This window comes from Piliocolobus tephrosceles, chromosome 1, assembly GCF_002776525.5.
Source record: "Piliocolobus tephrosceles isolate RC106 chromosome 1, ASM277652v3, whole genome shotgun sequence".
Taxonomy (NCBI): Eukaryota; Metazoa; Chordata; class Mammalia; order Primates; family Cercopithecidae; genus Piliocolobus; species Piliocolobus tephrosceles.
In genome coordinates this window covers 93,438,081-93,460,647 of record NC_045434.1, presented here as the reverse complement: position 1 = coordinate 93,460,647, position 22,567 = coordinate 93,438,081, and the positions used below count along the sequence as shown (strand labels likewise).

Genomic DNA, 22,567 nt, shown 5'->3' with positions numbered 1-22,567 from the left:
CCTACTCCATACCTTTTTGCCTCTGGAGTGTCATGGGCTTCCTGGAGAAGATGAACAAGGCAAGGACTTTTTAGGCTCATCCAAAGCATAAAGCACTGGGGTAGGGAGGGATTGCCACCTGAAACCAGAGTCTGTCTGATCTTCACAGGCTCAGGAATGCCATGGATGTCCTGGAAGGGATGCTCAAGGAAGGAGGTTCTGGGGCCTGGGAGGGGCCTTACCTCCTTGCTCTGCTTGGGACAGTGTCCTAGCTGGAGACCAGTAGGGCAGAGTGGAGAGTGGAATTGTTAGGAGTCAAATCTAGTATTAATACCCTTCCCCTGTAGGCAGCTAAGAAGGAAGAGAAAGTTTTAGTATTCTTTGTTACCAGGCAGAGTCTCTGTGTGTTTCCCAGTTGACTAGGAAAGCAGAACATGGAGGTATATGGGATTGGTTGGGAAGGGTAGCCTAGAGAGGCTCTGGACACTTCCTCTTTCCCTCTGTGATTCTCCTCAGCTCAAGACACAGATGTGGCAGCTCCTCAAGGGCCATGACCACCTACAGGATGAGTTTTCTATCTTCTTCGACCACTTGCGCCCAGCAGCTAGCCGGATGGGTGACTTTGAAGAGATCAATTGGACTGAGGAGAAAGAGTATGAGGTATAGGCCCTGAGGCTGCTGTAGCCTTATGAAGGGGGAAGGCCACATGTGGGAGGGATATTGGCCTGGTGTCTGTGCTGAGCAGCACCAACTCCTTCTCAGTTTGATGGCTTTGAAGAAGTGGCCCTGCCTGATGTGGAAGAAGAGGAGGAGCCTCCCAAGATACCCACAGCCTCAAAGAACAAGAGAAAAAAAGAGATTGGGGTCCAAAATCATGATAAGGTATTTTCTTTGTTTATTTGTTTGTTTTCGAGACAGAATCTCGCTCTGTCACCCAAGCTAGAGTGCAGTGGCGTAATCTTGGCTTACTGCAACCTCCACCTCCCAGATTCCAGCGATTCTCCCACCTCAGCCTCTCAAGTAACTGGAATTACAGACACACGTCACCACGCCCAGCAAATTTTTGTATTTTTAGTAGAGATGAGTTTTCACCATGTTGGCCAGGCTGGTCTCGAACTCCTGACCTCAAGTGATCTACCCGCTTCGGCCTCCCAACGTGCTGGGATTACAGGTGTGAGCCACTGTGCCCGGCCTAAAATTATAAGGTATGCCAGGTTATTGAAAAGTATCTATGTTTCATGAATCAAGCCATGCGTTTTCTCACTAATCATTTCTCTGGCTTACTATGGCCCAAGGTTTCTAGTTGAAAGACTCTAGGATCTGAGACAATCGTGGAGAACAAACCAAAAGTCAGGCTGAGACAGACATGCAGAGCCTTTGGGAAAACAGGGGCCTTAGGATTCCCTAGTTAGAAGGATTTGTTTCTTCCCCTTTTCTCTCTAGCTCGGAGTTATTACCCTTAATTCAACTTTTTCTTTCTTTTTTTTTTTTGTGACAGAGTCTTACTCTGTCTCCCAGGCTGGAGTGCAGTGGCATGATCTTGACTCACTGCAAGCTGCGCCTCCCGGGTTCACGCCATTCTCCTGCCTCAGCCTGCCGAGTAGCTGGGACTACAGGCGCCCACCACTACGCCTGGCTAATTTTTTGTATTTTTAGTAGAGATGGGGTTTCACTGTGTTAGCCAGGATGGTTTCGATCTCCTGACCTCATGATCCGCCCGCCTTGGCCTCCCAAAGTTCTGGGGCATGAGCCACCGCGCCCGGCCTCAACTTTTTCATTTTTGCTCATGTGAGAAAATAAAGCCAATTGAGGATGAGCTTGTTGTTTAAAAAAAGAAAGTAGAAACAAGATTTCCCATATTAGTAATAATGATAGCAGCTAATACTTAGTTGTGTTACAAAGTGACAGGCATTGCTGGGAAGTATTTTAATGGATTATTGACACGTTTAATTCTCACAGTAATCCTATGGAGAGATTGCTCTTGTTTGCATTTTATAGAAGACATAACTGACGCAGAGAGGTTGCTGTCAGGGTCTCATATTTAGTAAGTGGCAGTGCTAGGATATGAACTCCTCAGGTAAGCCAGCTGCAGAGTCTACTGGTTGTCACTGCTCTTCAAGTAGTAGTTTTTTTTTTAATTCATGTTTCCTGACCAAATGATTTTCTCCTTCCTGGGGAGAAACTGCTTCTTAGTAGCTGTATGACCTTGAGAAACTTTTTTTTTTTGAGACGGAGTCTCGCTCTGTCGCCCAAGCTGGAGTGCAGTGGCCAGATCTCAGCTCACTGCAAGCTCCGCCTCCGGGGTTCACGCCATTCTCCTGCCTCAGCCTCCCGAGTAGCTGGGACTACAGGCGCCCACCACCTCGCCCGGCTAGTTTTTTGTATTTTTTAGTAGAGACGGGGTTTCACTGTGTTAGCCAGGATGGTCTCGATCTCCTGACCTTGTGATCCGCCCGCCTCGGCCTCCCAAAGTGCTGGGATTACAGGCTTGAGCCACCGCGCCCGGCCTGACCTTGAGAAACTTATTTAACCTCTCTTTGTTTCAGTTTCTTCATCATAAATTGGGATGATAATGGTACTTACGTCTTGGGTTTATTAAACAGAGTATCATTGAGTGGGCCTTCCATGGGTACAAAGTTCTCTCTCAAGGGGATTGGAAGAGATGGGAGAGCTGAAGGCACAGAGAGACAGAAACAAAGACATTGTGTCTCATGATGGAGCTCTCCAGTGACTTTGCCTCAGATTTTGTCTGACTTAAATATTTCTTGAAACATCTGGGGCAACTGGGATATGTCAGTCTTTAGGTCATTTAGGGATTGTTTCAGGGATTCATAATAGGCCTTAATCTAGTTCTGGCTATTGATGTCCCCAGGCAATGTGAGGAGTTGATACATAAAAGAGGAAGGGGTCCGGGAGTGGTGGCTCACGCCTGTAATCCCAACATTTTGGGAGGTCAAGGTGGGTGGATCACTTGAAGTCAGGAGTTCAAGACTAGCCAGAGTAAGATGGCGAATTCCTATCTCTACTAAAAATACAAAAATTGGCCATAGGCTAGGTGCTGTGGCTTACGCCTGTAATCCCAGCACTTTGTAAGGCCAAGGCGGGTGGATTACTTGAGGTCAGGAGTTCCACCCGTGGTCAACATGGCGAAATCCCATCTCACTAAAAATACAAAAAAATTAGACGGGCATGGTGGCATGCACCTGTAATCCCAGCTACTCGGGAGGCTAAGACACGGGAATCGCTTGATCCCAGGGAGCGGAGGTTGCACTGAGCTGAGCTCACACCACTGCACTCCAGCCTGGCAGAGAGAGCGAGACTCTGTCTCAAACAAAAAATAGTAATAATAATTAGCTAGGCGTGGTGCACAGTCCCAGCTACTTGGGCGGCTGAGGTGGGAAAATCACTTGAGCCCAGGAGGCAGAGGTTGCAGTGAGCCATGAATGTGACACTGCACTCCAGCCTGGGTGACGGAGCCGGACCCTGTCTCAAAAAAAAAAAAAAAAGACATGGGGAGAGGGTGGGCTGTGTTGTGCTCATATGGCTCACAACTTTAGCTTCCTTTCTTGGTACCAAAAATACGGCCAGGCATGGTGGCTCATGCCTGTAATCCTAGCCCTTTGGGGCTCTGAGGGGGGCAGATCACGAGGTCAGGAGTTTGAGACCAGCCTGACCAACATGGTGAAATGCTGTCTCTACTGAAAATACAAAAATTAGCCGAGTGTGGTCGTGCCTGTAATCCCAGCTACTCAGGAGGCCGAGGCAGGAGAATCGCTTGAACCTGGGAGGTGGAGGTTGTGGTGAGCCGACATCGTGCCACTGCACTCCAGCCTGGGCCACAGAGTGAGACTCTGTCTCAAAAAAAAAAAAAAAAAAAAACTTGGCAGCTAATCAAGCCCAAGTATCTCCTAGGAGACTGAGTGGCCAGATGGGGCCAAGGACTGTGCCTGCTCCTGCCACGAAGGAGGTCCAGATTCCAAGTTGAAGAAGAGCAAAAGACGGAGCTGTAGCCACTGTAGCAGCAAGGTGAGGAAAGTATCAAGGGTACTGGTCCCAAGGGGTATCAGAGCTGCTGGGGGCATTGTTTCCTACCAAGAATTATACCTTACTGAATTCCTAAAAAGGCATATATATATATAACATTCAGTACACATATGTGTACGTATGCAGAATAAATGGAATCTGCTACAAATACGTGATTTTGTTTTTTAAGGAGAATTCTGTGAGTAAAACTTTCGGAATTGGAAAAACAAAATACCAGTTAAAATATTTCCCTCAGATATTAGAAAATGAAATAAACTTCTGTCATGAAAATAGTCTCTACAAGGAATCCTGGTTCTCTAGAGTGGAGTTGGTTGGCAGGAAAAACACAGTTCTTAGTAAGAGAAGGAGTTGTGGAATCCAATACTCTATTCTGGGCAATTTAAAATCCTTGGAGCAGGGAGGCAGAGGTTGCAGTGAACCATGATGATACCACTGAGCTCCAGCCTGGGTGACAGTGAGACCGTGTTTAAAAAAGAAAAAAAATCAAATCCTTAGAGGAGTAGCTGGGCAACAGAGGACTCAGGAGGCTCAGGTGGGAGATCACTTGAGCCCAGGAGTCTGAGGCTGTAGTGTCCCACCATGGTCATGCCTGTGTAAACAGCCACTGCACTCCAGCCTGGGCAAGATAATCTGTGTCATCTGAGACCCTGTCTCTGTCTTTCTTTTCTTTTTGTTGTCATTTGAGAGTCTCACTATGTTGCCCAGGCTGATCTTGAACCCTTGAGCTCAAGTGATCCTCACACCTTAGCCTCCCAAGTAGCTAGGTTTATAGGCATGTACCACTGCACCCAGTTGAAACCCTGTCAACAAAATTGTTGGAGCAGACATGCATGTGGGTTGACTTGGTGAGCATCAGGCAGGGCTTCTTCCTTTAGTGGGCCCCAATCAAAGACATAGGCGGTCAGAACACCTTTGACCCAGTAGACCATCCCTGCAGGTCTGTGACAGCAAATCCTACAAGAGCAAGGAGCCCCATGAGTTGGTGGGCAGCAGCCCCCACCGAGAGGCTAGTCCTATGCCTGGAACTAAGGAAGCTGGGCAGGGCAAGGATGTGATGGAAGAGGAAGCCCCAGAGGAGCGGGAGAGCACTGAGGCCACCCAGAGCAAGACTGTTAGGACCACCAGAAAGGGAGAGATGCCTGTTTCAGGTGAGTGATCTGCCAACCCAGCCCTTCTGTTCCTGTCTCGTTCTCCTGTACTCCAGACAGGAACCTCCATGAGCCTGGATAAATAGCCTTTTCAGGGATGGATATACCACCTCTTTCACTGATGTACCCATAGGAAGCCCTTCTCCTGTTCAGGCTTTTTCTATCCTATGGCCTCACTCCTCTTGCAGAATTAAGAATGCCACAAATTTCACGCGATTCAACATTGTCTTTTCTTTCTATTCCTAAAACCCTTCCCCCCCATCTCCAAATCTACTGTAATCTACATCGTAAAGACTGGGCCATTCTCAGCTTTGACAGTAGGACTTTATATCTTTGCATAAGTGACATTATGCCCCCCACCTCCACCCAACTCTTTTATCATTTATAATTTTTGTAGTGATGGGATCTCACCATATTGCCCAGGCTAGTCTCAAACTCCTGGCCTCAAGCGATCCCATCACTTTGGCTTCCCAAAGTGCAGGCATTATAGGTGTGAGCCACCATGCCCGGCCCTCTTTTGTATTAGAATTTTTGCACAGTACCTGGCCACAGTGACCCATGGTAATTTCTCGTGCTTAGGTGCATCTTGATCCTGACAGTACCCTGAGATCCTTATTTTCCTCCTAAGCAGGATTGCCAGTGGGGGGCACGTTGCCGTCCCCTCGAGAAGTGACTCTTACAGAACGGCTCCTCCTGGATGGCCCACCACCTCATTCACCAGAGACTCCTCAATTTCCCCCCAAAACTGGAGCTGTACTGTACACTGTTAAGAGAAACCAGGTTGGGCCTGAGGTTCTCTCCTGCCCCAAGGCATCCCCCAGACTTCAGAAAGAGAGGGAGGGCCAAAAGGCAGTGGGTGAGTCAGAGGCTTTGATGCTGGTCTGGGATGCATCAGAAACTGAGAAATTGCCTGGTACCGTGGAACCCCATGCTTCCTTCCTGAGTCCTGTTTCCTCAAAGACCAGAGATGCAGGGAGAAGACATGTGTCCGGGAAACCAGACACTCAAGAGAGATGGCTGCCCTCAAGCAGAGGTAGGGTGAAGACAAGAGACAGGACATCCCCTGTCCATGAATCTCCATCAGGAATTGACACGTCAGAGACTTCTCCCAAAGCCCCTAGAGGGGGTTTGTCTAAAGACAGTGGAACACAGGGCAAGGGTCCAGAGGGGGAGCAGCAGCCAAAGGCCACAGAAGCTACAGTGTGTGCCAACAACAGCAAGGTCAGCTCCACTGGGGAAAAGGTTGTCCTGTGGACAAGGTAGGTAAGGGTGGATGACGTGTGTTTAGAAAAGAGCATGGACCACATCTGTGTGGCTCCCTCGGGTTAATCACGATACCTGGGTTACAGGGAAGCTGACCGTGTGATCCTCACCATGTGCCAGGAGCAAGGGGCACAGCCACAGACCTTCAGCATCATCTCCCAGCAGCTGGGAAATAAGACGCCTGCTGAGGTAAGCGGGAGTGGGGGTGGAGAAGACCCAGTAAAAAGAGGACAAGGTGGCCAACGAAGAGCTAGAAAGGCCAAAGAAGGAGCTTTCACATCCAAGACAGTAAGTGGTTTTTGTAAAGGTCTGATCTAAGGAAAGGCTTGACTCATCACGGTGGTAACGGTTCTAGAAGAGAAAGGACACTGCATTTTTTGGTGGAAGCCCCAGTTTCCATTCTAGCTTTTTCTTTTTTATTTTTTGAGCCAGAGTCCTGCTCTGTCACCCAGGCTGGAGTGCTGGTATGATCTCAGCTCACTGCAACCTCTGCCTCCCGGGTCCAAGCAGTTCTCCTGCCTCAGCCTCCCGAATGGCTGGGATTACAGGCGCCCGCCACCCGACCAATTTTTGTATTTTTAGTAGAGACAGGGTTTCACCATGTTGGCCAGGCTGGTCTCAAACTCCTGACCTCAAGTGATCTGCCTGCCTCAGCCTCCCAAAGTGCTGGGATTACAGGTGTGAGCCACCGTGCTGGCCATTCTAATTCTGTTTTTAGGAGGCGTGTGACTTTGGACAAAACATTTAGCCTCTTGAGTTTCCTTAGCTCTAATGACATACCTCTCCCAACCTTGCTGTGTTGAATACATAAAAGATTTTGCAAATCAATATATAGTGCTTCATAAATGTTAACATGTTACTAAGGATCAGTGAATACAGCCCTGCTCCTTTCTTAGGTCTCTCACCGTTTTCGAGAACTCATGCAGCTCTTCCACACTGCCTGTGAAGCCAGCTCTGAGGATGAGGATGATGCTACCAGTACCAGCAACGCAGACCAGCTGTCTGACCGTGGGGACCTTCTGTCTGAAGAGGAGCTGGATGAATGAGACTCTGGGAATACTTGGGTATCATCTACGCAGGACCAAACCCAACAGGTGCCCTGTCATTAGGCAGGAGGGTAGTTGTACTCTGCTTGTACAGTCCTTGTGCCCAGTTTACAGACCAGGAGAGGAGCCCAGGACGAGGACAAAGGCTGAAGGATGGAGTAGGACCCTGGGGCTCTGCCATCCTAGGCACCATTCAAGGTCTTTTATGAAGACCTTACAGATCTCCTCTGTAAATAGCATCGAGTGAGTGGAGTTCAGCTCCTTTCTCTACTTTTTTTGGTCTGATGGCACATATTTATTGTTCTGTGGTCTAATCACAGTGTTTCTAAATGTAAAAAGTGCATATGTTGGTGTAGCTAGTCCTGCGACATTGAGCTCCTCTGCACGAAGACACTGGGCTCCTGCATCCAGCTGTTTTTATTGCAAACTAGCTCCTCTCTCCCACACTGGGAACTTTAGTCCACGAGGCTGTCACCACCCTGGTAGCACTGGGCCAGGCTTTGTAGCTCCTGCAGGAGCTCTGCTACGTCATCGTGCTCCACTCCAGCATCCATGAAGCTGGCCCAGCGCCGCAAGTCGAGTTTGGTGAGGTCTCTGGCCAAGGCCTCCAGGGTCTGGTGCAGGGACGAAGAGGAACACAGTGCCCCAAACACTGGGATGCTCTCCACTGCTGTGGAGGGAGAGGAAAGACAGACCTGTAGATGGATGATGATTCTGCCCTGGGACTCTGTCAAACTGATAAGGAAGTCCAACCTTAGTAGACTTGATTGTAAACTCAACACATTTGGTGTACTGTCCCCTTAGTACACCAGTACTCCAGAGGAAGAATGCTTTTCTTGGGAGCCATAGGGTGAATAAAACAATGTTTAACTGTGGACTTTTTCAGCACTTTTAATCCAGGAATGGAGATAGTAAAAACTCTCCCATACTTGAAATCTCAGTTTTCTTTACCTCCTACATACCTGCTCCCTTGGGGGAACCATCCAGAACCATACCCTGTGGACTGCAGCTTGAGAAGAGGTGGGGGTAAGGAGGAGCCACCCTGCAGGGAGTCAGCAGCAGATGGGAAGAACTGTGGGGGCAAAGAACAGACACTAAGCGCGTAAGAAGTCACAGGAGCGTTGAGGTTGGCAAGAAGGACAGGAGCAACCGTTACACTGACCTCATGACTCTAGGCTGCTGCTGTTGTAAATACTGAGCCAAGACTTCTTCCCCAGTGGTACATGTGTGAAGGGAGGAGGGTGGAGGTGTCCCTGGGGTGAGCTGGCTGCCAGAACAAAGCCAAAACCACCATTAGGCTGTGGCAGCATGAATAAGAAACTAAGAATTCTTATGTTCTCAGGCCATCAGCTGGATCAAAAAAAAAAGAGCTCCCCCCCCCCTTTTTTTTTTGCTTCCTTTTTAAGGGGTGGGGAGGGAACAATATCATTAGAATGTCCCAGAGAAATGAGGGGGAAAAGGATACGAAACAAAATCTGACAAGGGTTCCTAAGGACCAACAGCTCTCACCTCGTGTGGCATGCTCTGTCTATACCCCTCAGCACCACCGACTGGGCAAAGCAACGTGTTCCAGAAGGCTCCCCACATGCAGACAGTGGGGTCCATGGGGTGGCTCCTCCAAACTGCATCAGGGAATCAGGAAGGGACTGGCCTGGAGCCAAGGGGAAAGGAATGGTTGCTCCTGCTGTCACCACCTAAAGAGAAGGAAGACAACACGTTAGAGGACATTTTCTCAGCACTGACCCAACCCCTCACAAAGCTTCATACCTTTTTCCCACAGAAGCTCAGCATGTCAGCCAGATGAACCATGGAAACTGGAGAGGAACACAGGCGAAAAGGAACAGTGACTGTGTCCAGGGCTGTAGCCAGGATGGCACTGCAGTGGAAGGGCAGAGTGGCCTGTAAGGAGACACCAAGAGGGGCACTTGGCCTCAGGCCTGGAAAAGAATGTGTGGAGGCAGAATATTAACACCAGAAAGATCCAGGGGACAAAGCAGGGGTATGTCTGGCCTCTGGTTGGACCAGCATAGGGCATAGGACAGTGTGATCTGAGAGGCCACATCACAGCTGAGTTCAAGCTTGGGCCTCAGGAACACAGCCAATAACAGACAGCGGCTGACTGGGAGTATGAGGAGGCCCCGTAGCCTGCTGCAGTCAGAACAAGAGCACCGAGACTTACATCATAATGCAGGTAAGGGAAGTTGACAGGTGGCTCAGGTCGCAGGCCCAGGCTCCCACCCAACGACAAGGGACAGACGAGAGAGCTGTGAGTAGTCAGGTGCATGAGACCAAAAGCTGTGTTTAATAGACGATAGATGTTTCTCTGGGCCTCCTGGTGAAGAAAAAGAGTAGTTTGCATTAAGCAACTCTCCCCCCCGGGATTCTCATTTCTCCCTCCCCACCGTGTGACTGCTTACTCCTCCAAGTTCCACTCACCCCACGATGGTAGGGGCCAGGTAGCAGGCCCCACGTTATTATTCCCCGCCCTGAATATTCATCTTGTAGCAGCTCTGCCACCTTCGCGCCTACCCCAGAGAAGCCATCGTGCAGGTCACACAGGATCTGGAAGCCCTGAGCGGAGGTGAGTGATGAAAAATAGTTAGGGAGTAGGATGAGAAGAGCTTCTGCCCTGGAGCGCACGTTGCCACGCCACTACCTGCAAGTAGTCACATTCCTCCACGTAGAAGTGCAGCCTGTCCTCCAGCTCTTCCTGGTACTTGGGTTCCTTTAGGACACTTTCCCCTTGGCCAAAAGCTTCCAGCCGACCTGCTTCCCTGCCACAAGTAAACACCATCCAAGACTTACATCTCTTCCCTCAGCTCCTCAACCTCGTGTCTAGGGGAGGGCAGGGAAGATGGCCTCAAGAGCCTCATCCTGCGTTGGTGGGGACCCACGTTTCTTGCCTCACAGCCTCTGGGGTCCCCATACCCATCATGGTTGTACTTCTGAATCATACAGATGCTCCGGGGATGGAGATGGACTCTGAGGAAGTCTGACCAGACCCTGATGCTGGCCTCTGTAGGGATAAGTGGTTTTGGAGTTGTAGCGGTGGTGAGTGGTGGGGAACCTGAAGACAAGCAGAGGAAATGTACCTTTCTCCACGTTTCTGCTCTACCCAGACCCGTATCCATCAGTATCTGGAGAAGTCTCACCTTTGCCATTGGGAATGGATTTGACCCTCCAAACACCATCACTACTCAGCACTCCCTGGGAGGGGTGAAAAAAATCTACATTTAGTTCCAGGCAGTTTAGAGGCAAAGGTTGGTTCCTCCTTCTTGAGTTGGCTGGCCACACCGCACAGCCTCCTTTCTGTTCACCTAGTCGTGGTCCTTAGGAAAAGACGTGCTTTTTCCCAAAATATCATTCTAGGACATTTAAAGTGATTAAAATCCCCTTTTACCTGCCCCTGTGGAGGCCCTCGGGTTAAAAAGTTCAGGGCAGAGGCCCTCACCTCTGCACTCAAAGTCCTGGAGATAAGGGTTCTTGGGACAGAGTTCCTCTTTGTGTGTGGTGAGCTTCCCCTGCCTGAAAGAGATTGGAGATTGATCAAAGAAACCGCACTCTGATGAGTTCTCCTACTTTCTAAATACATGTATGTTCCCCACCCTTATCCACACATTAATTACACACCATGCTATTGCAGCATCCAACTGTTTGTCCCTGTAGAGTCCACCTTCCTCTTTTAGGGAGCTCAAACTACCTGTACAGAAATAACAGAGACAAAGTCAGGTCAAAGCCTGGGGCACCCTCCCCCTCTAGCCAACCTTCCTCTGATCACCTGACAACCTGCTGTCACCATCTCTCCAGCACTTGGCTCTTCCAACCTTTCTGGAAAAACACTAGCTCGGGCAGGGGAACCTTGGTCTAAGAGAATCTAGATTCTATCTTTCCGTTCTCAGCTTAGTCATTAGCTGTGGGACGGGGGCAAAAACCACATTCAAGGGTCCGACAGGAGTGCTGTAGTTCCAAGATCTCTGTCTCTGGGGCCTAGCAGCCTATTCCCGAGATGGCTCTTGAGCAAAATAAAGTTTTGCCGCCCTGCGCCTCTCGGGTGTTGGCATGCTGTGCTCAGTTCATCTCCGGTCCTGGAGCTCGGTAAGGTGCGAGGGTCTTGAAGACAACGGCAGCGCAAGGATTCGGCTCGCGGAAGGGAAACACGGACTGACCCTGCCACCACCTGATCCATGAGGATGAGTCGCGGCGTGCAGGCCCGTACGATACAGGACGTCGGGGCACAGCTCTCCCGGCGACTCCTTGGCATCGGTTGCTCGGCCCAGCGCAGCATCCTGGGGAAGCAGGGAGGACGAGGCAGGCCGGCTAAACGTCGGGACTGTAGATCCCGCAGGGCTCCTCGGGGGGCAGCTGCCGGCCGACCTCACCTGCTGGTTCCACCAGTGCGCGCCCACGAAACCGGCAAAGTGTCCCAACTGCAGTGTGAGCACTTCCCGGGCCCCGCCCGCCATACTGCGCGGCTCCAAGGGACCGCAGCGACCCAGCCCCGCCGCTCGCTGCTCCTAGCCGATTGGCTTGGCAGGCGCGTGGGCGGGTGTCATTCTCGGCGACCTATTGGTCCGCAAACACATCCTTTTCTATTGGAGAAACGATTCGCCGATTCCTGCCTCTTCCTAGACGTGGCCCAGTCCGGCTTTTCTGTGGTTGCCTGCGAGGGGCGGGGTCCACGGGCCACGCTGTTGCTCCTGCTCCACGTTGCAGCGGCCTCGGCGCTGCCTCGGCCGCTCGGTCGCGAGCCGCGGAAGGCTCTTCCTCGTCCTTCCCCTGAGGTCTTCTCCTTTCTCACAGATCTCCGCTGGCTGATAGCTCCCCGGGCAAAAATAAAACCTCGCCAGAAAAGCGGAAGCTCCCCTAAAGCCTCCCATGCCCTCTCATGTCTTCAGAAGTCACGCGGATCACGACTAATACCCTGTGGACTGGCCTAGCTATCATATCTCTATCATTTACATGTATTTATCTATCTATGGTATCTAATACCTTATGTAAATAGAGTCTGTATCTGTTGGCGTCTTTTGTTCAATATGTAATTTATATTTTTGTGTATATATTTTTCATCGCTGCACCACCACTGATCTAAAGAAAGAATATATTCTGCTGATAATAGCTTTTGGGATTGTTTCCTATTTTGGGCTATTAGGCGCTATGATTAACATCCTTGTGTATATTTAGAAAGATAAAGCAAATATTGGCCCGGCGCTAAGCCTCATGCCTGCATTCCCAGGTTTTGGGAGGCTGAGGCAGGAGGATCACTTGAGTCCTGAAATTCCAGACTGGGCAACCTAGTGAGACATCCGCCCCTGACACCCTATAAAATAATTTTTCAAAAAGCCAGGCAGCTCACATCTGTAGTCCCAACTGGAGGCTGAGGTGGGAGGATTGCTTGGGCCCAAGAATTCGAGGCTACAGTGAGCTATGATCACACCACTGCACTCCTGTCTGGGCGACAGAGCGAGACCCTGTCTCAAAAAAAAAAAAAAATGCCAGGCGCGGTGGCTTAAGCCTGTAATCCCAGCACTCTTTGGGAGACTGAGGTGGCGGACCACCTGAGGTCGAGAGTTCTAGACCAACTTGGCCAACATAGTGAAACGCCCTCTCTACTAAAAGTACAAAAATTAGTTGGGCATGGTGGTTGGCGCCTGTAATCCCAGCTACTCCAGAGGCTGAGGCAGGAGAATCACTTGAACCCGGGAGGCGGAGATTGCAGTGAGCTGAGATAGCACCACTGCACTCCAATCTGGGCGACAGATCAAGACTCCGTCTGAAAATAAAAAATAAAATCTTAGACTCTCTTGTCTATTCTGAGCTCTTTGTAATTCCACATTTATTTAGTCTTATTTATTTATTTAGAGACAGGGTCTCACTCTCTTGCCCAGGCTGGAGTGCAGTGGTGCAATCTTGGCTCGCTGCAGCCTCAACCTCTTGGGCTGAAGCGAATCCCAGCACTTTGGGAGGCTGAGGCAGGTGGATCACCTGAGGCCAGGAGTTCAAGACCAGCCTGGCCAACGTGACAAAACCCCCTCTCTTCTAGCCAGAGTGTCGTTCTGTCACCGAGACTGGAGTGCAATGGCACGATCTCAGCTCACTGCAACCTTCACTTCCCAGGTTCAAGTGATTCTCCTGCCTCAGACTCCCGAGTAGCTAGGACTACAGGCACGCGCCACCACACCTGGCTCATTTTTGTATTCTTAGTAGAGACAGGGTTTCACTATGTTGGCCAGGCTGGTCTCGAATTCCTGACCTCGTGATCTGCCAGCCTCAGTCTCCCAAAGTGCTGGGATTACAGGCGTAAGCCACTGCACCTGGCCAATTTTAATATTTTTAAATTTTAATGTTAAAAAAAAATTTTTTTTGAGATAGGATCTCACTTTGTCACTCAAGCTGGAGTGCAGTGGCACAAACACGGCTCACTGCAACTTCGACCTCTTGGGCTCAAGCCATCCTCCCACCTCAGCCCCCTAAGTAGCTGGGACTACAGGTGTGCGCCATCACGAATCCAGCTAATTTTTGGTTTTTTTTTTTTTTTTTTTTCTTCAGACGGAGTCTCGCTCTGTCACCCAGGCTGGAGTGCAGTGGCGTGATCTCAGCTCACTGCAACTTCCCCCTCCTGGGTTCAAGCAATCTCCCTGCCTCAGCCTCCCGAGTAGCTGGGATTACAGGCGCCTGCCACCATGCCCAGCTGATTTTTGTGTTTTTTAGCAGAGACAGGATTTTGCCATGTTGGCCAGGCTGGTCTTGAACTCCTGACCTCAGGTGATCTGCCCGCTTTGGCCTCCAAAAGTGCTGGGATTACAGACGTGAGCCACTGTGCCCGGTCAATTTTTGTATTTTTGGTGGAGATGAGGTTTCACTATGGTGCCCAGGCTGGTCTTGAAGTCCTGGGCTCAAGGAATCCTCCTGCCTCGGCCTCCCAAAGTGCTGGGATTACAGGCCTGAGTCACCGTGCCCTGCCAGCCAGTATTTTCAATGTACAAAATTTTTGTTTAAGTTTGTGTTTAGTAATTTCACAATTGTTTAATTTGAATTTCTCATTTCCATTCTGATTTATTTTCCTGACCAATGGGCACATCAGAAAAGCATGTTTTTATTTCCAGACATGTGAGTTTCTACTTCTCTTTTTGTTACTGGTTTCTACCTTAAATTGTATTAGAATCAGAGTACATGGCTGTATGATTTAAATTCTTTGAAATATATTGAGTTGGTTTATGGTCCATTGTCAGTCAATTTTGAACAGGTTCTTTATGTGTTTCAAAAGAAAGTACATTCAGAAGTTGTGGGATTTGATAGGTGGAAGGTGAGGCCAGAAAGGCAGGTCCACTCTATATAACTTCTATTGAAAAAGATCTGCGAGGCCGGGCTCAGTGGCTCACAGCTGTAATCCCAGCACTTTGGGAGGCTGAAGTGAGCGGATCACCTGAGGTCAGGAGTTTGAGAAGAGCCTGGCCAATATGGTGACACCCCATCTCTGCTATAAATACAAAAATTAGTCGGGCGTGGTGGGGGGCACCTGTAAGTCCAGCTACTAGGGAGGCTGAGTCAGGAGGATAGCTTGAACCCAGGTTGCGGAGGTTACAGTGAGCCGAGATCATGCCACTGCACTCCAGCCTGGGCAACAGAGCGAGAGTCTAAAAAAAAAAAAAAAAAAAAAAAAATATATATATATATATATGTGACTAAGTGGACCCATGGACCCATGCAGTCCAAAAACGTTATTGTTCAAGGGTCAACAATAATGACCTGATGTATTTTCTACTTTGTAGAACAACAGATGCTTATTAAATAATATGTTTATTAAAGCATTATTTCATAATCTTCTGCCTTTCTAGAGGCTTGAGGCTTGGTGATGTCCAAATTCAGCTTTAGGCAACTTCAGTTGCTCTCTCTGTGTCTTCCTGGGTTAAAGAAAAGGATGACTGTAGTTAGGCTATTAAAAATAAAGTAGAGGCCGGGCACGGTGGCTCACACCTGTAATCTCAGCACTTTGGGAGGCTGAGGCGGGCAGATCATGAGGTCAGGAGATTGAGACCATCCTGGCTAACGCAGTGAAACCTCATCTCTACCAAAAATACAAAAAAATTAGCTGGGTGTGGTGGCGGGCATCTGTAGTCCCAGCTACTCGGGAAGCTGAGGCAGGAGAATGGCATGAACCCCGGGAGGCGGCACTTGCAGTGAGCTGAGATCCGGCCACTGCACTCCAGCCTGGGCGACAGAGCGAGACTCTGTCTCAAAAAGTAAAATAAAATAAAATAAAAATAAATAAATAAATAAATAAAGTATATTATGTGAATGTAAAAGAACTTCTACAAAAAAAAAAAAAAGTTGTTTGGGGATTCAATTTTTAAAAATACTTCCATTAGGACAAGTGTTAATCATGCTACTCAATCTTTTATATTCTTTTTTTTTTTTTTTGAGACGGAGTCTCGCACTGTCACCAGGCTGGAGACACCAGGCTGGAGACACACCAGGCTGGAGACACTGTCACTGTCTTGGCTCACGATGTCACTCAGGCTGGTCTCAAACTCCTGACCTCAGGTGATCCACCTGCCTCGGTCTCCCAAAGTGCTGGGATTATAAGCGTGCACCACCACACCTGGCCCTCTTTTGAATTTTTACTTGCAATTTTAGATTCGTCTATTGAAGGTAGCATTGTGTTTGGGTGCATTAGTCTTCCCAGAAACAGACGATGGGGTTATAGGCTGGCCAAAGTCATTCACACTTATACACCCAGCAATTTGGGAGGCTGAGACAAGTGGATCACTTGAGCCCAGGAGTTTGAGACCAGCCTGGGCAACATAGTGAGATCCCATCATTGTTTAAAAAAAAAAAAAATCAAAATTAGCCACGAGTGGTGATGTGCCTGTAGTCCTAACCACTCGTGGAGCTGAGGTGGGAAGATTGAGTCCAGAAGGTCGAGGCGGTAGTGCAGCCTGACATTCCAGCCTGGGTAAGAGAGACCCTGTCTCAAAATAATATTTTAAAAAAACATAAACTTTAGGTCAGTTTCCCTTTTTAATTTCCTTTTTTTTTTTTTTTTTTGAGCCAGAGTCTGGCTCTGTCGCCCAGGCTGGAGTGTAGTGGCCAGATCTCAGCTCACTGCAAGCTCCGCCTCCCGGGTTTACGCCATTCTCCTGCCTCAGCCTCCCATGTAGCTGGGACTACAGGCGCCCGCCACCTCGCCCAGCTAGTTTTTTGTATTTTTTAGTAGAGACGGGGTTTCACCGTGTTAGCCGGGATGGTCTCGATCTCCTGACCTCGTGATCTGCCCGTCTCGGCCTCCCAAAGTGCTGGGATTACAGGCTTGAGCCACCGTGCCTGGCCTCCTTTTTGTTTTTTGAGGCAGGGTCTTACTCTGCAGCTGAGGATGGAGAGCAGTGGCATGATCACGGCTCACTGAAACCTCAAGCTCTGGGGTTCAAGTGATCCTCCTGCCTCAGCCTCCCAAGTAGCTGGAACTACAGGCGCACGCCACCATACCTGGCTAATTTTTGTTATTTGTTGTAGAGCCTAGGCTTCTCCATGTTGCCCAGGCTGGTCTCAAACTCCTAGGCTCAAGTGATCTGCCCACCTTGGCCTCCCAAGGTGCTGAGATTAGAGGCATGGACCACCGTGCTTGGTCAGTTTTCCAAAAAACCTGCTGAAATTTTGATAATGATTGCATTGAATCTAGAGGTCAATATGGGAATAACTGCCATCTATTGAGTACTCCAATCAATGAACATGGAGTATCTTTCCATTTAGATATTTTAAATTATCATCAGGAATATGGTTTCTAGTGTACATTTAGCAGTTATTTTGTTCAAATTATTTATTTATTTAGAGATTGGGTCTCACTCTGAGGTTTTGCCACATTGCCTAGCCTGGGAAACCAACCTACACTCTGTCTCTACCGAATACTAAAAAATTAGCCAGTTGTGGTAGCACACACCTGTGGTCCCAAGTTACTTGGGAGGCTGAGGCAAAAGGACTGATTGAGTCCAGGAGTTGGGGCTGCAGTGAGCTGTGATCATGCCACTACACTCCAGCCTGGGAGACAGGGCAAGACAGTCTCTTAAAAATATATAATTATAAATAAAAAAATACAAATATATATAATATATATACATTATAGGACCCAATATTATGAGTAATATATATTTTCACACACAATATATAATATACAACATGTTACTTTGATAGTAACATATATCAAAGTAAATATATTTCTAATATATAACAAAGTAGTATATAGTATAATACACAATATATTAATAGTAATATTAATATATTCATAATATATACATGTAATATATATACATATAATATACACATGTGTATATATAGAGAGAGTATCACACAGGCTGGAGTGCAGTGGCGCTATCTCTGCTCACTGCAACCTTCGCCTCCTGGGTTCAAGCGAGTCTTCTGCCTCAGCCTCCCAAGTAGCTGGGATTAGAGGTGCGTGCCATCACCCCTGGCTTTTTGTATTTTTAGTAGAGATGGGGTTTCACCATGTTGGCCAGGCTGGTCTTGAACTCCTGACCTCAAGTGATCTGCCCGCCTTGGCCTCCCAAAGTGCTGGGATTACATGCATGAGCCACCACGCCCGGTCATATATATTTGTGCAGATTTGGTAACAGAGATTCCTTTTAGAAAAGCACTGGGAGAAAGGGAATATACCTGATTTTCCATTATTGTTATTCCTCATACCTATGCAGGATTCCTTCCAGGACCCCACTTCCCCCAGGTAGCAACATCCTTAGATGCTGAAGTCTCTCATGTAAAATAGCACAGTATAGTTTCTTTTTTTTGAGATGGAGTCTTGCTCTGTTGCCCAGGCTGGAGTGCAGCAGTGCAATCTCGGCTCACTGCAACATCTGCCTCCCAAGTTGAAGCAATTCTCCTGCCTCAGCCTGCCGAGTACCTTGGATTACAGGCACATGCCACCATGCCTGGCTAGTTTTTATAGTTTTAGTAGAGACAGGGTTTTACCATGTTGCCCAGGCTGGTTGCAAACTCCTGAACTCAAGCAGTCTGCCCGCCTTGGGCTTCCAAAGTGCTGGGATTACAGGCATGAGCCACTGTGCCCGGCCAGCTGTGAATTTTGACATGCTGAATTCCATAAAGCCTCAACAGAACCACTGGAAATTTCTGTAGAATTGATCTCTTCTGACCTGCAACAAGTAGAATATCAGAGAAATGCAATTTGGCCAATCTAAAGACTCCTTCCATATTATTAATCTAACACAACACTTTAGAAAGGTATTTTATTTTTTAGGAAAAGAGCCACAATTATCTTACATGTGAAAAACCACATCCAATAAACCAATAGAAGTTTCAGGAATAAGGGAACATCTTATTGTCACGCATTCACAGTGAAACCCATTTTAATGCAGGTCTAGAGCCAACTGCAGTCCTGTCCAATCCCCTAGGTACAAGGGCCTGGCTCCTCTTCCTGTGTACTGCCTAACTTCCTCATCTCACTAGATCCAGCCAAAAGGAGATGTCCACTGTCTTCCTCACATGTTGTGATCGTGGCTTAGAGGTAGGCACAGTGCCGCTCCAGCAGCGAGGGGTTCGCATTACTTAGGAACAGTAGTTCTTTTTTCCCTTCTTCTGTAGGAGCTAAAATGGAGACAAACACAAGTAAGTGGCAGTTTCCTGCTGCACTGTGTTCCCCAGGAAATGGTGTAGTCAGAGGCGACTATATCCAAATTACGTTCTGAGGTGATTATCATCTCCCAAGAGATCTTACTTCTAGACCTTACCCCAACAAGCTACTCTTCTTTTGTATGCATTACTTCCTTTTCTGTGTCTACTCCTCCAATCCACCATGGAGCTCTCCTTCCACTCCAAGAGTGTCTTCTGGACGTCAGGATTTTGTCAGTCTCCCAACTCTTAGAAATCTGTCCGTTGTGTGTCCCAACTTAACATGCTGCAGTTAGTCTCACACTCTTCACTGTACTCCTTTAATAAGCTATTCCAATTAGTACATTTTTTTTTTTTTTTTTTTTTGCTTTTTTCAATAGACACAGGGTCTCACTATATAAACCAGGCTGGTCTCAAACTGCCAATGTCAAGTGATCCTCCCACCTTGGCCTACCAAAGTGCAGATTACAGGCGTGAGCCACTGCACCAGGCCTCCAATTACTATTAACTTTCTATTATCTAGTGATAGAACAGCCTTAGCTTTTCTTCTATATCCCCTCTCATATTCAAAGGTGAGGTCAAGGGCAAATAAATGAACAGCTGGAATGCTTTCAGAATAGATGAAATATGGTGCTGAAAGTTAATTTCTGTACATCTACTAGGACAGGTGTGGCAAAGATTTACTTAGGTGCTGGAGTAGCCTTTGCGCAGTATGAATTATTCTATGGGTGTTCCAGAATGAATCTCTCAAGTGAAGTCTGTTGAATGAATAAATTCATTAAGGAGAATGTGGCAGGAACCCAATTACCTGGAAACTCTGCCCAGTGGATGGAGTTGGTTTTGCTCCCTTCTTTATCATGAAATATTTAGGGATAAAATCTCTTTTGTAAATTAAACCATAACAACCTTCCACCCACCTTTCTGTACCATTTATCAGCCAGAAAGAAGTCAAGATAAAGGATAAAGTACAAATTAGAGGCTGTTGTTGATGGAAGAAGAGATCAAGGCTCTGACTGAGTGGGATTCTACTGTGATCACAAAGCCCTGATAGGAAAAAACTAAACGATGGACCTTTCTCATGTTGAAGCCAATTGTTTTCCAAATAATACTGAATACAACTTTCAAATTCCTTTGGGTTATAGTTGGAAACCAGGATGGGAATAAAGGGATCCAGGGCATCAAATCCTTCCTGGGGAAGAAAAAGGATCAGGAAACATATTAGTTAAGGGACAAAGCACCAGAACAACTACTTAAGCACTTTGAAGGCAATGTAACTCTACTTCTCATTCTCTGGCAACATTGCCTGATATAGGATTCCACATATGGTGTCTGGCTACTCGTGCTCTATGTGGCCACAAATACTATATATATATGTATTTTTGAGACGGACTCTCGCTCTGTCGCCTAGGCTGGAGTGCAGTGACGCGATCTCAGCTCACTGCAAGCTCTGCCTCCCGGGTTCACACCATTCTCCTGCCTCAGCCTCCCAAGTAGCTGGGATTACAGGCACCCGCTGCCATGCCCGGCTAATTTTTTTTTTTTTTGCATTTTTAGTAGAGACGGGGTTTCACCGTGTTAGCCAGGATGGTCTCAATCTCCTGACCTTGTGATCCACCCACCTCAGCCTCCCATGCTAGGGTTACAGGTGTGAGCCACCGTGCCCGGCCTGGAACATATTCTTATGACAGAAAATAAAGAAGGGGTCAAAGAATGATAGGAGCTGGATATGATGGCTCACGCCTGTAATCCCAGCACTTTAGGAGGCTGAGGTGGGAGGACTGCTTGAAGCTAGCAGTTCAAGACCACCCTAGGCAAAAACATAGTTAAGACCCTGCCTCTAAAAAAAAAAAAAAAAAAAAAAAAGGAAAGACAACATTCAGCGTGGTTGGGTATGGTGGCATGTGCTCAAGGCTACAGTGAGTTATGATGGTGCTACCGCACTACAACCTGGGTCACAGAGTGAGACCCTGTCTCCAAAAACATAATGATCGGGACATGTTAAAAGGATATAGAAGCAAGTTTGAAGGAGCTTTTTTTTTTTTGCTGTTGAGACAGGGCCTCACTCTGTTGCCCAGGATGGAGTGCACTGGCAAAATCAGGGGTGACTACAACCTTGATCCCCCGGGCTCAAGCAATCCTCCTACCTCAGTCTTCAGAGTAGCTGTGACTACAGGCGAATGCCACCATGCCCAGCTAATTTAAAAATTTTTTTTGTAAAGGTGGGGTCTCACTTTGTTGCCCAGGCTAGTCTCAAACTCCTGAGCTCAAGGGATCCTTCTGCCTTGGCCTCCCAAAGTGCTGGGATTACAGCTGTGAGCCACCATGCTCACAGGAAGGAATTTTTTTTTTTCTTGAGACGGAGTCTTGCTTTGTGGCTCAGGCTGGAGTGCAGTGGCGCAATCTTGGTTCACTGCAACCTCCGCCTCCTGGGTTCAAGCAATTCTTCTGCCTCAGCCTCCCAAGTAACTGGGACTACACGCACGTACCACCACGCCCGGCTAGTTTTTTGTATTTTTAGTAGAGACAGGGTTTCACCGTGTTAGCCAGGATGGTCTCGATCTCCTGACCTCGTGATCCACCTGCCTCGGCCTCCCAAAGTGCTGGGATTACAGGCGTGAGCCACTGCACCTGGCCAGAGACACGACAACTTAATGTGACACATTATCTGGGATTTATTTTTGTATAAAAGATACCGGGATAACTGGCTACATCAGAATAAATTCCACTAATTAGGTATAAGTATGACATCAATGTCAATTTTCTGACTTTGATAATTATGCTCAGGGTATATATTAAAGTATCTTTGTTTATATGAATGAGACATTATTTGGAGACAAAGAAGCATTAAGACCAGGCACCGTGACTCACGCCTATAATCCTAGCACTTTGGGAGGCTGAGGTGGGCAGATCACTTGTGATCAGGAGTTTGAAACCAGCCTGGCCAACATGATGAAACCTCATCTCTACTAAAAAAAAAAAAAAATTTAGCTGGGTGTGGTGGTGGACACCTGTAATCCCAGCTACTTAGGAGGCTGAGAAAGGAGAATCACTTGAACCCAGGAGGCGGAGGTTGCGGTGAGCCGAGATTGCGCTATCGCACTCAAGCCTGGGTGACAGAGCAAGTCTCCGCCTCAAAAAAAAAAAAAAAAACAAAGAAACTCTGGAGAAAGAAAGACGGCTAAAGCAATTATGATCAAGTTAATATTTTAGGAATCCAGGAGAAGGGCATAAAGGAATATGACTTTTCTCTAAGTCTGAAATTATGTCAAAATAAATAGATTAATAAATATTTTTCTTTAGACAGGATAACAATCTAAGACAAATTTTCCTTTGACTTGACCTTTCCCAGCAACTCCTGGGGCAGATAGGCTTTCCGGGGCTTAAAGAGAGACCCAGTCTGGCTCAAAGTTGACACAATGGCGCCACCATGCTGAAAGAAACGAGAAAAGGCTG

At 47.8% G+C, this 22,567-nt stretch overlaps 3 protein-coding genes across 9 annotated transcripts in view; 1 reads left to right on the top strand and 2 right to left on the bottom strand.

Annotated features, from left to right (window-relative positions):
• The first annotated feature begins 171 nt into the window (after positions 1 to 171).
• On the top strand, positions 172 to 8,357 carry LOC111534560 (GON-4-like protein). 2 transcript variants are annotated; one of them, XM_026457062.1, is made up of 7 exons: positions 172 to 639; positions 742 to 861; positions 3,892 to 4,005; positions 4,961 to 5,171; positions 5,803 to 6,430; positions 6,521 to 6,623; positions 7,331 to 8,357. In XM_026457062.1, exons 1-7 carry the CDS (start codon positions 424 to 426, stop codon positions 7,478 to 7,480), a joined length of 1,542 nt encoding a protein of 513 aa, XP_026312847.1. In that variant the 5' UTR covers positions 172 to 423; the 3' UTR covers positions 7,481 to 8,357. The 2 variants fall into 2 exon arrangements, with proteins under 2 accessions (XP_026312847.1, XP_026312846.1); XM_026457061.1 differs by having other exon boundaries at positions 5,800 to 6,430; positions 7,331 to 8,355.
• LOC113219569 (protein misato homolog 1-like) lies at positions 7,265 to 11,958 on the bottom strand. Its single transcript, XM_026457068.2, is given in 16 exon segments — positions 7,265 to 8,150; positions 8,443 to 8,552; positions 8,643 to 8,747; positions 8,990 to 9,174; positions 9,248 to 9,379; positions 9,660 to 9,812; positions 9,917 to 10,051; positions 10,137 to 10,254; positions 10,409 to 10,547; positions 10,633 to 10,695; positions 10,938 to 11,005; positions 11,111 to 11,180; positions 11,305 to 11,308; positions 11,658 to 11,688; positions 11,690 to 11,766; positions 11,860 to 11,958. Coding segments are annotated over 16 exon segments (1,689 nt in total). The 5' UTR covers positions 11,944 to 11,958; the 3' UTR covers positions 7,265 to 7,935.
• Positions 11,959 to 18,718: 6,760 nt separating this feature from the next.
• DAP3 (death associated protein 3) overlaps positions 18,719 to 22,567 on the bottom strand; it is a 52,324-nt gene continuing 48,475 nt past the window's right edge. For 4 of the 6 annotated variants that reach the window (XM_026457064.1, XM_026457063.1, XM_026457066.1 and 1 more), the window contains 2 exons: positions 22,455 to 22,544; positions 18,719 to 20,303 (listed from right to left, as the gene is read on the bottom strand). In XM_026457064.1, the coding sequence (XP_026312849.1) occupies positions 19,893 to 20,303; positions 22,455 to 22,544 (501 nt within the window). In that variant the 3' untranslated portion in view covers positions 18,719 to 19,892. The remainder of the gene's footprint in view (positions 20,304 to 22,454; positions 22,545 to 22,567) is intronic. The other 2 variants (XR_003309952.1, XM_026457067.2) reach the window with 2 other exon arrangements.